Source organism: Nansenia antarctica (genome assembly GCF_963989245.1).
Source record: "Nansenia antarctica genome assembly, chromosome: 4".
In the NCBI taxonomy this organism is placed as follows: Eukaryota; Metazoa; Chordata; class Actinopteri; order Argentiniformes; family Microstomatidae; genus Nansenia; species Nansenia antarctica.
This window is the reverse complement of record NC_137689.1, coordinates 18,558,857-18,576,132: the sequence shown is the minus strand read 5'-3', so window position 1 is coordinate 18,576,132 and position 17,276 is coordinate 18,558,857. Positions and strand designations below refer to the sequence as shown.

Genomic DNA, 17,276 nt, shown 5'->3' with positions numbered 1-17,276 from the left:
TAACACTGTGGTCCAGGTTAATACTATGGGCAAAGACACAAAGGAAACGTTTTTGCTTACTCTTTCCTCAGAAATGTGGACCAAGCCCTCCACGAATTGTGAAAACAGCCCGGCGCCTTTACCAGCCAGTGCTGGAGCGGCAGGGGCATGTTTGGGACATGAACACAGGGCAGAGTGCCGTCAACAGTCCACACCAAGGGATGGATCCAGCAGAACCTGGTCTGAGCAGACCTATCCCAGAGCCCCAGGGAGCCCCCTGTCCTCTGATCCTGCCCACCAAGAAACGCTGGAGAGAGGCAGAGAGAGCCTTCCAGCCTCTCATCCTGCCCCCCAAGAAGCGCTGGAGAGCAGAACCTGGTCTGAGCAGACCTATCCCAGAGCCCCAGGGAGCCCCCTGTCCTCTGATCCTGCCCCCCAAGAAACGCTGGAGAGAGGCAGAGAGAGCCTTCCAGCCTCTCATCCTGCCCCCCAAGAAGCGCTGGAGACTAGAGTGGGAGAGAGCAGCCGCTCGTCCACTGATCCTGTCCCGCAACAAACGCCTGAGACGTGGCTGATCATCAAGATGCTTGCCAATGGTCTTGTAGCCCATGTCTTGTGCAGGTCTACAATCTTGTCCCTGATGTCCTTAGACTACTCTTTGTTCTTGCCCATGGTGGAGAGGTTGGAATCTGATTGATTCTGTGGACAGGTGTCTTTTATACAGGTAACTAGTTGAGAGGACTTAAAGTGAGAGGACTAATCTGTGTGCCTCATGGTCACATAACCAGTCTGTGGGAAACAGAATTCTTGCTGGTTGGTAAGAAATACTATACTCAATAAAAAACTAATATATATTTTTTATTCATATCATGTGATTTACTGGGATTTTGTAAAAAATATTCTGTCTCTCACTGTTAAAATGAACCTACCATTAAACTTATAGACTGTTCATTTCTTTGTAAGGGGGTAAACTCACAAAATCAGCAGGGGGTGAAATACTTAAATACATTTCCCCCACTGTATATCCATTAACACTCTATTAACACTAAGCTTGTTACCAGTGAGTCCTCTTTTTCTACATTAATCACACCATAAAAAAAGAGGCCCCTGTTACTCTTCCAGGAGTCGTGACATGGTCCTAAATCTGAACACAGACCTCTCTTTGCGCTCATTGATTTTTATGGTCTCTTAAAATTATCCCAATCAACTAAGTGTCAATGTTTAGTGAAATGATAAACTACGTTGGCTCCTTGATACCCAGTGGAGGGCTTCACTTACAGTTTTTTGATGAGAGTATTAGCCTGGAGGACACATTGAACGGGCTTGCCCCAAATTAGACATAATCATCCTGTATTAGATTACATGAGGTGACAAAGACATTTGGTTTTGGCTGCTGTTGTTGTTTAACCAGGGCAGCTCACGAGAGAGATGATAGCAGCAGTGTAATATGATAACCTGCCAGCAGAGTGCAGTCTTGGTTGCTGAATAATAATAATGAAAAAAAGAAGAAGAGCCATTTGGGAGATGGAGGTGCAGGGAGCTGGAGGCGAGCGATGACAACAGAGACGAGAGCGCCTCTCTGTCCTCAACATGGCTCACTCGTTGCCCCTCCTCCCATCCTCAGCCGCCTCAGGAATACAGGCCAGACATTTAGCATGACTTCATTCTGTCCCCACAGACACAGAAAATACCACCTAGAAAAGATAGGACGGCTACACAGTGAAATCACATGTGTGAGAACACACAACCACACACCACCACAGCCATGTCAAAGTCAGCCGATTGCTGGGGGGGTTTTCTGAGAAAAAATAAAATCAACATTCAGGATTTCCCCCCCCTGAATAGAAGCCAAATGCAGTGCTACTGAACCATCACCCTGCATTGCTGTCAACTGCAAGGAAGCAATATTGTTTTGTTTTCTTGCGACTGCGTTTGTTGCAGTTATTTCGTTTGAAGAGAGCTAAAATAAGAGGGGCATAGATGGAGTCAGAGCCAACCTCTCGCCTTTTTCCATCTCTGCTATTCAAAGTCTATTTGGCTAACATTTGTGAGGGTCTCTTTGTATGTGCTGAATAAATAAGGAAGAGAGAGAGAGAGAGAGAGAGAGAGAGAGAGAGAGAGAGAGAGAGAGAGAGAGAGAGAGAGAGAGAGAGATGGGGAGTGAAAGAAATACATTCAGCAGAGCAGCGATGATCACATTGTATGGATAAAAGAGCTGTGTCTTAATATTTTATTAGACGCATTCCATCTCCACTCCCCCTCATGTCTCTGCTCTCTCCACAACCCCAAAACAAAAACCCAAAAGCCAAAACATGGATGGTCATCCTAAAAATTGAAAATGGGAATGGACAGCCTGGGGTGAAGTGACTCTTTCTCCAGAAAAGCAACTCATATCGGTTCTCTCAATGAAAAGGCCATTTTTCTTTTACAGTTGCCATATGTTCCATATTTACATTGATACATGTTTCTTATATAAGAATCAACCATCAATTACCTAAATGTGTCACAAAGCTGTGGTACAGTGGGACTGCTGATGTTAAGCCATCATTTCACTCTCACTTTTATAGTACAGTATATTCTAGAAGAGCACGATAAGTCCTTTGGAATATTTCTGGCCTCTAACAAGCCATTTCATTCCCTGAAGCAATCTTCCTAGTCTATTTATAAGTCAACTCAAAAGGACACCAAAGATCTGTCTACATGAGATATTCGAAGAGATGATGCTCGGTCGCTTTTATCAAGCACAATAGTGAGGTCCACTGCCTTATGCTTCGTACAATTCGGGGGAACAATGTCTGACACTGTGCTTTACATTGCTATTTTCTGTACAATATTCTCAACACAACTCTGTTTGATCTTGTACGATGACTTTGTGCTATCACTGTAGGCTTATACTTGGCCAAAGGTGATTTCAATCCGTTGTAATGTATAATCATACTGCATGTGAATGGACCACCATACTGTATATCCACCACCTCCATCAATTCAATTGCAAAATAAAATGTTCACCATTCAACAGTGCAGGTTTAGGGTTACAGTAGCTTTGGTTATGCCAACATGTCTTTTTAGAGGAAAAAAATAAATAAAAAGCAGCAGAGAGCATGAGCCATGGAGTGAAAGCATCTTCTGCTTTTTTTTTTCCTTTTTTTTTTACCATTTTCTTCTCTTTTTTCCTCAGTGGAGCAGCCATCAATTTCTGGCCCATGTTAATGCACCTTTTCAATATTTGATGTTTTTATATGGAGTGCTGACAATAGAACATGGAAATGGAGGGCACATTTTGCCGATCTAGTTCAATGGCTCTGCATCCGTCTTCTTAACAGAGCAATGCACTCCAATTCTGGGAGTGCTTCTCCTCCACTGGGGCCATTTTCAAAGTTTACCATAGAAAGAAATACAGACAGACAGAAAAAACAGCCAGGAGGCCCAAGACGTTCTGCACTTGCTCCTGGATGATCTTGTCTGTCCCATCCCAAACATCATAGTTTATGGAGCAAGGAATCTAAAGAGGCTCTTGAATAACAGTATGTGACTATCCTGTTTGTACCACTGTGTTAACTTAACATGTTACAGTACTACTTGGTTTGGTACTCATGTCCATATTGTATATCAAGTCAATAGTTTAAAATACAATAACATCATTCTTGCAGATGACCTCCTGCTCTTTCTCCTCCTGTATGCTTTCTCTCCAAATGCCCTCACAAACTGCCTCCACGTAGTATAAGCTAGTGCACCAAAACAATAGGATGAACCAGGTGACCCAATGGTTCCCGTTTGACCAATGATTGGCTCAATGTAGACCTTAGTTTTTCCATTTAGTAGTCTCTCTCTCTTTCTCTCTCTCCCTCCCCTATATCTCTGGCCAACATTGGGAAGGGTTTGGATTTAGTTGTGCCAAGGCTTAAGTTGAATAAGGGGCAAACATTACACTTCTCAGCAGGAGTCACTTTGCGTCTTTATTCAGGAAATAGGGTATGAAAGGAGGTATACTCTCATTAATGTGTCATGGTTGTGATCAAATTAAAATCTGTAACAAGACGACTCTCTTGTCTTTTCTTTCTTTTGTACTTATGGCTGTCTTCATAAGTCAACAGCCCTTATGAAAAGCAATACACCAACAAATAGGTGAAACCTCCCATGACAGCCTGGAATTGCTATGGTATAGAACTGATTTTTATCCTCATTATATCATTTTTGTAACAGAGTATGCTATTTACCTTTTGGGGACTAACATGTCAAAATAAATTCATCAAAAGTTAAATGAAACAACATATATTAGTCCTCAAAGGGCAAACGAAAAGACATTAGCATTCTTTACTGTATAAGCCTTTATTTGTAAAAAGTCAGTTGTTTGAATGATAACCCTTTTTATACCACATACTTTAACACCTTGTATTTGTAAAAAACACATTTTGCTCAAACACCTAAAAAAGCTGATTGACACTTTAACATTAATTGGCACTGACAAAAAAGGAAATACAACCTCATACTATACAAATGTTGATTCCATGAGTACAACTCATACCCCAAATTAAATAAAACACCTCATTAGATAATCAAATAAAGCGCCCAATGTGAACAAAACATTTACAGTACAAAAACAAAATGTATTTTACTTCCAGGGCAAGTTGTAAGTAGAAATACATTTCCTTTTTATGATAAAACAGTAATAACAACAGTAATAATAACAATTCATAACAAAAAGCAACAAATACAGCCAATTACGAATGAAAAAAAACCCCAAAACTATTTACTTTTGATTGATTGATACTTTAAAATAAATCTGGGTTGTTGGCCTTATGTTTTTTTTTTCTTTGCCAATTTTTTTACATAATTCTTTCCCCTAGCTATTTGTTTACAAGTTATGTGTTCCCTGGTAAAAGCTCCTTAAAAGAGGGAGGTATACTGTATAATCGGGACTCAGCCTCCTGCAAGTATCATCATAATCAGCAACAGACCAGAGGCTACCTTTAACCTCCCAGACCAGAGGCTACCTCTAACCCCCCAGACCATAACCCCCCAGACCAGTAAAAAGTAAGTAGCCTTGAGAACCGATGGTTCTCGAGCCTAATGGCCCATAGGGCAGGAGCCTATCTCCTGTTTCCGTAGCATGAGGCGGCTTGATGTACAAGTACACCCCCTGGACATGACGCTGGTATGTCGCAGACCAGAGGCTACCTCTAACCCCCCAGACCATAACCCCCCAGTCCAGGGGCTACCTCTAACCCCCCAGACCAGAGGCTACTCATTTAAGAGAAACGGCAGGGACACCCACTCAGTGTGCAATCTCATGGCTTAAGTTCAGATGCTACTGATGAGCATCCTTTACATCCTTAACATCCTTGTAGTTGGAGGGCGATTGATGTTAGTGCTAAAGCTAAACCTGATAACACTACTGTATGGACTTGGTGCATCTATTCCAAATTGTATGTGCACAGTAAGTGAATATGATGGAGAGGTACATATCATTCATGTTGACCATGAATCATATTATGTACATTCAATTTTTTCTATTATTTTCCAGTTTTACGTAAAGTTTGTTTTACAAGGTTTTGTCGAGCTGGCTGTAAAACAAGTGCAACTACAGCATGTAAACACTGGATATTTCCTTTCCTGGCTGTGTGGATGATACTGATGAACAGTTCGGAATAGAAAAAATACGAAAATAAACCTTTCGAAACTTGGGTCATGCAAAACAAAACCTATATCTTGTCATCTTTTCATTTTTTTTTAGAGGTTTCGTTTGCAGAAGTATGCCAATGCTATAGAAGCTGTCCATGCCATTAGCAGTGAGGCTAGCTGCTATCACCAACTGCCCTGTTTTTGTTCATGCATTAAGAAATATTAAGTGAAAGATATCATATTTACAGTACAATTCACATGTAATTACACATATACACAAGAGGCAAGAAAATTCACATTGAAATCAGTTCAACAGTATTTTTTTTTTTTTTACCTCCACTACTCCTTGTACATGAGTGTGTCAACAAAAAAAAATGTGGCATAACCGAAATAAGTCATATGGAACCATCAATGGAAAAACCTTCCTCACAGCTTTAGAGATATGAAAGTGGGTACATCTTGTCCAAAAAGCACATTAAGTAGATGATGTGAGTCTTTAACATAATGTAATGAGTATATTAATTGCAAGCATGCAAGTGTTGCTATCCTGACAAATCATTAGTTCTTTTTTTGTTTTTGATGTGTTTGAAATGAAGCAAATTATGTTTTCTCCCCCAAAAAGTCCACAAACTACAGTAGTTAGAACTCATTGAAACATTGCAAAATATAGATAACACAAACAAATCCAACCAAATTAATTTCTAAATATCTGTCAGTAATTTCTATTAATAATCTAAAGAAGATTGCTACTGTAGTCATTATAGGTTCAAATCCAAATGTAAAGCATTTTATGGGGCGGGGCTTGTTTATCAGGACATCTGTCCTGCTTCACTCTGATTGGTCATGATACATTAGATCAAGACTATGGTGCAGATAACCCTATGGAAAGTAAGAATGCTTAATAACACTAGGCCTATCAAACATGATATGTGTGAATGTAAGACAATCAACTCTCCCCTGCCAAAGATGTATAATAAAAATGCCTGAATGTGCCTGATTCAGACTCTAATTATCCACTGAAATCATTAATCATCCCTTCAGCCATAGGTGGGGATTTTCATTGTCATTATTGATCACTGAGAGAGGAAAATCAAAAGGAGCTACATTGTTCATCTACTACACTGGCTATAGACAACACACTACGAAATAATGCCAGATCTGGTTGATCTCTGTGAAACATCCGGTTGAAGAGTGCTGATTTGGGGGCTCGAACAACATAGAACTCAATGACTTTGAGTGTTAACTTAAAAAAGAAATGCACATTGCACTGGGATACTTATGAGTTACCAGGACTAAAAGCCATAGCCTAGTATGCTTCCTTAAACATGGCATGACACATGGGTTACAACCAATCATGACAATCCATCAACGATCACTATCCAAACATTCTATAATTGACTGCCTGTAAGCTAATTATGGCAGCACCCTAGCAAACCTTAAGTCCTTATGTGACATCACAGAGGTCATTAGCCACAAAGAGATGAATGGTTACAACAAGAGTCATGTCATGTTTATGTATGTATTACTACATACTATGCCTTATGATATAGGCTACTGATCAATACATTACTATTACCCACTTAGGCCCAGTCCTTAAGCTGTTCTGCGTATTTTCTGCTACAGCATATAACCCAACCAGGTTTCATTTAATGCAAATTCGGATTCAGTCCTCTATTAGCTTCAAGGTGAGGCAGATAATAACTAGCCTACATCGTTAGCCTGGCTCAGCGCTCATTTTGGCTCCCCTACATGACACTTACAGAATGGACTTATCAACAGCATCAGGGTATGAAGCTGGAATTCAGCTTTTTTTGGGTGACCAGATTTAGCTCTTACACCCATTTAAGATCCAGGGGGGGGGGGAGTATCTCTCTGTTATCAGCAACCTCTACTTCCTCTCTCTTACAGTAGCTCTCTCTGCAACTCCATCGCTCCGTCCCCTGCTTTCTTTTTCCATTCCTTCCCTCAGGATACATGTCTTTTCTTCTCCTCCTCTTGATTTTATTCCCCTCCATCCTAGCCCACTATGCGTTCTCTCCCACTCATGTCTCCCCCCCCATCTCCTCTTTCTCTCTCTCTCTCTCTCTCTCTCTCTCTCTCTCTCTCTCTCTCTCTCTCGATAGGAGGGGGCCCCATGGTACATGTTGTTCTGTGTGAGCCCTCCTTTGGGCCAGGAGCCCCCCCCCCCATTACAGGTTGAGCCTGGCCATGCCTGTCTGGGCCAGGGGAAGGAGACTATAGGGAGAAAGGCTCCTGAAACTCAGGCCCAGTGAGAGGCCATCAGTGAGATCTGAGGAGAGCTCATCAGTCTCTGCAATGTGCAAGGCAGTAACTCTGACACTCTCGACATCCTCTCCTCTCCTCTCCTCTCCTCTCCTCTCCTCTCCTGTGTCCAGAGGTGCCCTCATCTCTCCTTTTTGGCTATGACTGTTTTTCCGATTTGGCACGTTGCCTCTCCCTCACAAACCCTGTGCTATTTGGTTACCATACAAACCCAGCAGGTTTCGATTCAACAATGCTCTGTGGAAGTTTCAACCATGACATTTCTAAGCTCAAATATTCCAATGCATTGCACCTCATGGCATTGTTGAATCAAAGTTATTCTAGTTTGAAAGATGGAGAGCCTGTGAATACCTGTTTGTGAAGAGATGAATGCATGAAGCATCTCTCTTTTCTCCTTTTCACTCTTGGCAGAATAAAATAATGAAAAACAAGGTCCAACTGTCGTCCTACACCCTGGATCAACAAGGCATGGTATCAATCCAGTAGTGGCCAACTCATGCAGTTACTTAAAATGCGGGAATGCAGTCACTTAAAATAGGATAACAGAAAAAATATAAATGTATGAGTATAGGCCTTTTGGTTGTCACCTCATTTCATGGCTATTTATTACACATCTTGGTTTGCCCCCTACAAACTCAAAACCCATTGTCCTGATTATGCTGATGTTACTAATCTTTGGGGTTTCACCCTCAGAGACATAACCTGTGTAGGGTGGGTGGGTCTGCAGTGTGTTAAGAGGAACTGGTTGTAAGAGGTGGAGTACTTTTTCTTCTTATCCTCCCGCCACTATAACCCTTACTGAATGAACAATTTAGGACACGCCTTTTGAAATTCAAGACAGGCACGTTACCGTTTCACAGGAACTATAACATTAGTATCCAACATTCTGAGGGTGAAAAAAAAAAAACGTTATACAGTGAGAGAGTACATACGACAACAGGTCAAACTATGGGCTGATATGTTGATTTCAATATCAAACACAATGGCGATATCCCCCTTTTTTTTCCCTTTTTTTTTTTTTTAATACACAACATTTCCTCACATCTTTATAGTGGAATAACTTCAAGTTGCTCACTAGGGTATGCCCCTTTCCTTACTGAACACAATATGGATATGAAGTCAATGAGTACTGTATCTACAGATTAGTGAATCACTAGGTGGTGGTTAAAAAAAAAAAGAGTACTGTACAATTATACTTGCCAACTATGTCCATGAGGATACTCAATGACAAAATGTACAGTATATGTCTAATTTTTTCAAACAATCAAAATGAGAAATGCATACCTGTGACTCTTTATCTAATAATGCACTAACTCTAGAACATGTTTTAAGTGACACTCTCCCAAACACAGTATTTCTTCAAGACAAAATAATAAATTACAATAATCATCATCTTCATAACTAGAATGAAAAATACCCCAAGGAACTGCTCTAGAAACCAAAATGAGAAGAGAAATGAGAAGAGGAGTTTGCACTGACTCTGGGCAGGAACGCAGTTGTTTAACATCCCATCCCAGATGGCCCTCACATGGAGACCATTGTGCCAGAGCTGATGTCCAATAAAGAGAGCGATGTCACTTGAAAAAACCCAAGGAACGGCACATAATCCAGACAAGGTTGCTGTACAGAGTAGAAGCGGAGAATTCCGTGCATGTTATCCATGGGAGATGGGAACAAAAACGCTGGAGATCAGGGATTTCACTCAGCCGATGCTCGAGCACACAAGCCACCTCTGATTTCATGAACTGCAGTAGAGGACGCTGATTACAGTGAGTGTCAATAAAAAGCCAATGACTCTAAGACGTCTCTTCTCTCCCTCTCTTTCTCTCCCTCTCTCTCCCTCTCTCTCTCTCTCTCTCTCTCTCTCTCTCTCTCTCTCTCTCTCTCTCTCACTCTCTCGAAAGAGAGCTTTCGCTTTATTTTTTAGCAAAAATATCATGCAGTCTTTAGTTCCAAAATCCCTCACAGGGATCTGATGTTTGTTTGTTTGTTTGTTTCAGGAGGAAAAGGAAATTCAAAGGCTTGAAATGTTTCTCTCACAATTATTCTTAAACATTCAAGTCATTATATTAATACTTTGTACAGGAGAAAAAGTCCTTCAGATTTACACACACATGTGTATATATAAATATAATATATAGAAATATGCATATACATATGTATCAACTTGTATATGTGTATACATATTTTCCAACCGTATCAAAGCCAATTGAATGTGCTCTCAAAATATGGCCCATGATTCCTAGAGGGATGCACATCAATTCACGTAGTACAACCAGTAGATTAGGTTGAAAAATCCAAAGGTGATGGGGAAAATGACCCGGGACCACTTGTCAATGGTGCTGACATCTGCCAGGTTGGGGATTTTCAGCTTGAGCTTGGACGAGCGCCGTCGTAGCCGACAGTTGGCCCTGCTCCGCATAGCACTCCGGTCCAGTGAGTGGTGGCTGAACCCATCCCGAGGCGCCATGGGCTTCCTGAACTGGACCCCGGAGCTGTCGAAGGACATGACTGAATTCCGGGAGTCGCTGACGCTGCTGCCGACGTCAGAGGGCATCACCTCATTATTCATCTCCAGCGTGGTGAGGAGAATGTTCCCGTATGCGTCCACCTATCAGGAGAGGAGAGGGAGAGAGGGAGTGAGTGTCAGGGATAACTAAGGCCCAGTGGTATTTCCCCCCCAAAACTCCTGTATTAATGCACCCCTAACCCCGTTCCACCCGTCCCTCCCCTCAATACAGCTTTTTCATTTTCAAGCTAAAGCAAATGTAATGATGATGAGCAATGTCATTTTACCATGCCTCTTTAAAAAGATTTATTAATCAAGGCACTTCTCAAATGTTCTCCCTTACAGAGTCTTACAGTGCTTTTTCACTTAGAGTAAATTGACACAAATTAATTGCCATCACTCTATCAACCTTTTTTTTTATCAGACCTCAATTAGTCTGCTGTCCCACAGCTCATATGATTTCTAAATGCATGTACCCCAACTTTTCTTTGTTCCTCGAGATACAGATTTCTTCGCTGTGTATATGACCTGAGGGTGTTGGTTTGAAACGGCGCGGAAATGGAGTCCTTGCAATGTGAAAAAAAAATGAAGAGAACATTAACATGCCTATAGAACACTGACAATTAAGCACATTTTTCTTAAAAATACAGAACGCATAAACATGTGGTTAACAACAACATTTTTCGCATAAGCATGGCATGTCATATTTCAGACACAGAGACAAGGGGCTTCATTCAGTCTGACCATTAGCATCTCCTTCTCTTTGTATTCTGTTGTTTCCTCCTGCATATCATGTTGATATTTGGAAATCTTTTGGGGGAAGTTGGCAAAGGTTTATCCAATGTTTCCCAGGTAAGGCACTGTGGTGAAACTGAATCAAGCCCACAGCAAAACATAGACAACCTGATAGGAGAATGAAAATGTCGTTTTACACCAATCTAGAGCTATACCTATATACTCATACTCATTCAATTTTAAGAGTCAGTGCTTGAAGAAAAGCAATGGATGATGGTTGTTGGATGCGTATCTGGTGAAGGGTGGCATCAGTATGCTTCTGAAAGCACTGTCTTATACAGGCTCACATAGGGGAATAAGGGTGTTGGGGTCTTTGTGGAAAAACAAAATAGATGCCTGTGCTAGGGATATCAAAAATGGTTGTTTTACACTGTGATTGACATAGTGAAGAAATACATAAATGGGCCAGAGAGAAGGCCAACCTGTTCCCTCAGACGCTTCTCTTCGTATCGCGGCCGCTCGTTGTTGGCTTTGTTCAGCCTCTCGTTGATTTTCTTCTGTTGTTGGGGGCCCCGGCCAAAGAACACGTAGTTTACGAAGGCATATTCGAGCAGGGCCAGGAACACAAACACAAAACAGCCCATGAGGTAGACGTCGATGGCTTTCACATACGGGATCTTTGGGAGGGTCTCCCTAAGGTGGGTGTTAATGGTTGTCATGGTGAGCACCGTTGTAACACCTGAAAAAACACAAACAAAAAGATATCTTTATTAGACACAAACCTGACGTAAAGTATTCAGTCTACAGGGATACAGGGATATTCAGTCTGATATGAGAATTCAAGGCAATGATTTTGAGGAGGATGTACAGTATGTGCCTCCAAACATTGTTGGACAAGTTGCTATTGCTGAGTTGCTGATATTATTGCTCTCTATATTCAATGGAAGGCACACTTTATTTGTGGTTGTAAGGGCTTCTTTGTGCAAGTGGGAGGTACACACTAATCTGTGTATGGCCATTCACAATTGTGCTGTGCGTAGCATTTTGCACTGTTGTGGCAAAATAAGTTACCGCAATGTTACAGCAACCTTGTGAGCAAAGTTAAAGGCAACCTTGCCTATTATGTTTACTGGGAATACTTGTTGTATTGAAACATTGCAGTGGTGGCAGAGCCTTACCCAGGGCCACCCGAGCTGCAGAGGCATCATAGTTGATCCAGAAGGAGACCCATGAGAGGATGGTGATCAGGATGGAGGGCATGTAGGTCTGCAGGATGAAGTAACCAATGTTCCTCTTGATCCTGAAACTCAGCGACAGCCTGGGATAGGAGCCTTTAAAGAGGGAACAAGGCGAGAAGATGGGAGGATTGGGAGTGGGACAAGGAGAAGGCAGAGAAAACACGAGTTAAAATGTTCCAATGAGAAAGGGAACAAATGCTAGCACAACTTATGAGTTCCAAAGTCTACACTTTGACAATGCGCAGGGGTAGTCATTTCTCCATTTGTTCAGACGGAGCACTTAATTTCCCCAAAGCAATGGATCCCTTCCCAGGGACAAGTTCGATTCCAATTAAACATGGCAGAAAGTCGCAAACACGGCAGATTTTTCTGCAACCCCCCCATCTCAGTAGGCAGCTCCAGCATCCCTCTGAGAATTGTCATGGAGAGCTGCTGTGCTTTTCTCTGTTTAGCACTTTCTCTGTCCTCTAAATATCACCAAAAGGGGATTTTAAAAGGTGCGTAATTGGAGAGCAAGCCTTCCTACTACGTAAGTGAGAGTGAGGGAACCACACAAGGTGCGGGTGTGCGGGTGAACCTACGTGATTACCATTTCTGCTTGTCCCAGAGAAACAAATGTCAGTCGCTTGTGATGAGATATTCATTGGTGCATTGCTTGTATCGATTATTCAAACGAGCCTCAACATCAAGTTGTTGATGTGAAAGAAATATCAGGATATTCCCTGTGGATTTGACTTTCCTTACTTCAGCTGAAGTGATATATTTACCGCTATGGATGCATAGCTCATTCCAACCAGGGACTTTGTATAACCACTTTATCAAAATGGGAGAAAGGACTTAAGATCGCTATGAATGGTTTTAATTTAAAAGGCAATTGACTGTGAGCTACACATAATGAGAAATGACCCCATCATCTCGCCCTTCCAATAAATCTTTTAATGAATCAATAGCTGGGCATACATATTTTATCCCTGCAGGTCTGTTCCTGGTTCCTGGTGAATCTACATAAATAAACAAGTATATACACACCAGGGCAAGACCACTTAAATGATGGCAACATTTTCTAAATGAATTCAAGCGAACTGTCACATGGAGATGACCTTAAATCTTCTTCGGGTCTCCTTCTCTGAATTGTTAAGCAGCTTGTTGGAAGTGCTGCCCATCAGAAAGAGATTAATAACGCACAACAGTGAGTGGCCGGATAAGATTTGCTCCATCCGGCAAGCAAAATCAAGCTCTACACAGCCATTACAAAGTGATGGAAATATAGAGAGAGACACCAAAATGTTGAAACACCTTTCTGCATTTTGATTGTGCCTCATAGAGGGCTATTGCGTATATTTGAACGAAAGTATGAGCTATGTGACTGGATCCCTTACCTGTGGTAAACCTGACCTCCCTGGATACCAGACGGAGCTCCACAATGGAGAACTGAGGGAGCTCCAGCTTGTCCACCCCTGTCACGGCACTGTCACCTCCTTGCCAGAAGAACACAATGTCGTCTGTGGTGTATCCATCTGTCTCAGGGGAGGGGAATGGGTGGAGGGGGGTAAAGAAATAATAAAGATTCAGTTTCAGTAATATCTCTCATTCTTGCCAAGAAAGGCTGAAAAGACAAACACAGAGTAAATATAACTGTTTTATTGCCATGCCATCGACTTGTCAGTCAATTGTTGACATTTGGTAATTTATGCTCTAGGCAAGGGGTTGGCCATAGATGGTGACCCTGGAGCAATTAGGGGTTTGGCGCCTTGCTCAAGGAGACCCCGACACGTGTCCAGTCGGGGTTCGAACCGCCGAACGGCTCTACCTCCTGAGCCACTGCCATGTGAGTTTCCTTAGTAACCCAAACTCACTTCCATGCCCAGTTAGCTAAACGATATCACTGCATGCATTACGATATAGCTAAGTGATGTCAGACACACAACATGAATATTTATGACATATGTCAAGACATGCTTATGTGTCTTGATTCATGTGGACTCTCAAGACGCTCAATCAAAAAAGGAATGGCATCAAAGACACCTATGATGGAGATTTACGTTGTGCAGTTCAAAGCGATGCCACCTCAGACACTTACTCTGCAGTAGCTCTTCATTGCAATCACTTTCATATGAATGCCCATGCTGTATTTCACATGTAATGACCCCTCTTTTGCCTGTCCAGGACCATATAAAACCCCGGGTAGTATTGGGATATATCCCATTTTAATCTGTTTATAACATTGGAGGTTGAAGAACTATGACTTACATGTTTACTGTACATATTTGGCTGCATCGTATTGTATACTATTAAGTTGATCATGGACACTACAGTATCCCCGAAGACATTCTGTCTTACGCCAACCTAGCTGGAACAGCAGCAGCACAGTGTGTACCTTCTATTGATCCATTTCAAGTGTGACATTCACATCATTTGCATTGTAAATTGTTGATGCACTGGGTTATAAAATCAAGTCACTTGTGTTTTTGGCTCAATAAATGCATCCATCCTTTGCCGTGATCCTGCGCTACTGTGCCATGAAAAGCACCATTGATGTTGCTACAGTATGACAGAGACAGTTCATCTGCCAGGTTAAGTAGCATTCAGTGGTCAATACATTGATATACCTGCAAACATGTTCAATATCATCTGCATTTGTCAATTGCAGTCATTGGCCTCTGAGCTATCTATAAGAAATGGTGCACACAGTCAGAGAAGCCAATAGTGCTGGCCAAGAGGGCTGCTTTAAATGATCCAAATGATCACATCTGCTGACTCCAGGTCTCTGAGGACACCATTCAAAACCACCCCAGAACCCAAGTTACAACAGCCCAGACTTCAACTTCGCACTAGTTTTTACAAGGAACGATTTTGACCTGAGGGCTGTGAAAAAGAACTCACATTGGATGAGAAGGTGATGCCAGATGAAGAATACGGCAATATGTTTTGGAGGGGAGATTGAAAATAGTGATTTTGTGAATATCTAAATGGATACATATACAGTATATCCATCAGTTATTTGGCTACAGTAGCCACAATAAAATGGAAAATGAATGACAGATCCAAATGTTTGATTGTGCTTTAAATGTATAGACAGACCGACATGAGCTAAACTACAAAAAAAAACTGCTTGAAATCATATAAGGTGCTTTAAAAAAGAATACTGTGATACCCAGTGAAAATAGCAGGATGACATTCATGCTGAGATGCTTGAGAAACGATGTGTGTGTGTGTGTGTGTGTGTGCGTGTGCGTGTGAGTGTGTGTCTAGGGAGGGGGGGTGGGGGAGGGGTTATTTAAAGGGTGAGGAGCCTCTGAGGAGTGGGATAGGTTGAGAGGTATTTGAGTTACGTCCACCTACAGCTTTCAATTTCCAGGGTGCAGTTCTGTTCGTCCAGGGGGTACCTCCTCAAGTCCATCATGCAAGCTGCCGTGGTGGTTATTCTGGAAAGAAAAGGAGAGCAGAGACATAGAGGGTGAGAGAAAAAGAGGGGGGGGGGGGGGAGAGAGAGAGAGAGAGAATCGCTGTTACCTTGGTAACCTTAAAAAATCGTAGCTTAGCCTTGACTGCACGATGTGAATCTTTAAATGAGTAATGTTAGGCAGTTGTCTCCTGTTGAAAAAAAGGAAAACAAAGGTATTGCAATCATTGGCAGGCCAGTGTTGCATACAACCTGCTCTGTTTCTGTGGCGCAAAAGAAGAACAGGAAAGGGGGAGAGAGAGAGAGAGAGAGAGAGAGAGAGAGAGAGAGAGAGAGAGAGAGAGAGAGAGAGAGAGAGAGAGATACACGTTGGTTCATTCGTCATAATCTGGCCCTGGGTTGGAGATCTTCTCTAATAGCGGTGGTCATTTCTTAATGAATTTTGAATGAAGGAAATAGCATTAAGTGACTTTGCTAAGGATGTGTTCTGACTGAGGCAAGTGGATTACAAACAGAGCGGTTGGAATACAACATGAATGCACCACAGTGAGCAGTGTGTTAGGGTGCGTACAGGCCTCATGACAGACTCATTTATGTTGTGACTGTGGACTCACAAACATCTTACTCAGAGTTGTGGGAGATAGAGGTGGGAGGAAAGGGTAAACAGTGGGAGACCCCACCACAGTCTTCCCTATACGTACAGTAGATACCTCCAACATGCATACGTGGCATTTTAGAAACATAAGAACATTACACCTCTAACCTAACCACAAACAACGTGCACCTCCAAACACATCATACCCCACATAAAATGTATTCTATCTTCCAAAAAAGCATGCCTTGCATAAGTAGAACAATTGAGCAATGCTGTGGGTTTGCTGATTGCGTGTGTGTTTCAATTTCACAATAAATTGTGATTGAAACAGAAATATGTTTCTGCCAGGTGTGTTTATGAGCGGTGTTTGCATTATATTCAATTTCAATAAATCCAGTGGCCCAGGAAAGCCGCACTGGTTACAGATTATTTGTGTGGGAGTCTTTGGCGTTTAACTGAGATATTTACTAGTGCAGCACATTTTTGTAATTACATTTGTGCTGTTAAATCATACCAGCTTTCTCCCGCTTTCAGGCTTCTTGTGTAAATGAAATAGGGAGCTCACTGGTTTGCCTGAATAGAAAAAGTAATTGAGTTTCAACTCATCACCTCTGTGTCAGATGCACCGACACATTCACGCAGAGAGTTTGATAGGTACACAGTTTGTGTGTTTGTGCGTTAGGGGGCAGGGGAGAGTGGAAGGGAAGTTTAGACTTAACAACAGCCCATATTACATCTGGGATAGATAATTTAAGGAGGCCTTGGACCATGCTATGTCTTCCAATCTGGTGTACAATCAGCCGCAAGGTTTTAAGATTGGGCATGCTTAGATTAACACAAGGGACCACACCTACAGATTGGGTAGGCTTAGACTAACACAAGGGACCACACCGACAGATTGGGTAACCTTAG

The 17,276-nt window shown here is 42.0% G+C and overlaps 1 protein-coding gene across 1 annotated transcript in view; it reads right to left on the bottom strand.

Annotated features, from left to right (window-relative positions):
* Positions 1 to 10,141: 10,141 nt before the first annotated feature.
* gabrb4 (gamma-aminobutyric acid type A receptor subunit beta4) overlaps positions 10,142 to 17,276 on the bottom strand; it is a gene marked incomplete at both ends in the record, with an annotated part of 36,544 nt that continues 29,409 nt past the window's right edge. The window contains 6 exons of the mRNA XM_080528448.1: positions 10,142 to 10,495; positions 10,870 to 10,959; positions 11,611 to 11,867; positions 12,307 to 12,459; positions 13,746 to 13,883; positions 15,709 to 15,791. Of these exons, the coding sequence (XP_080384574.1) occupies positions 10,142 to 10,495; positions 10,870 to 10,959; positions 11,611 to 11,867; positions 12,307 to 12,459; positions 13,746 to 13,883; positions 15,709 to 15,791 (1,075 nt within the window). The remainder of the gene's footprint in view (positions 10,496 to 10,869; positions 10,960 to 11,610; positions 11,868 to 12,306; positions 12,460 to 13,745; positions 13,884 to 15,708; positions 15,792 to 17,276) is intronic.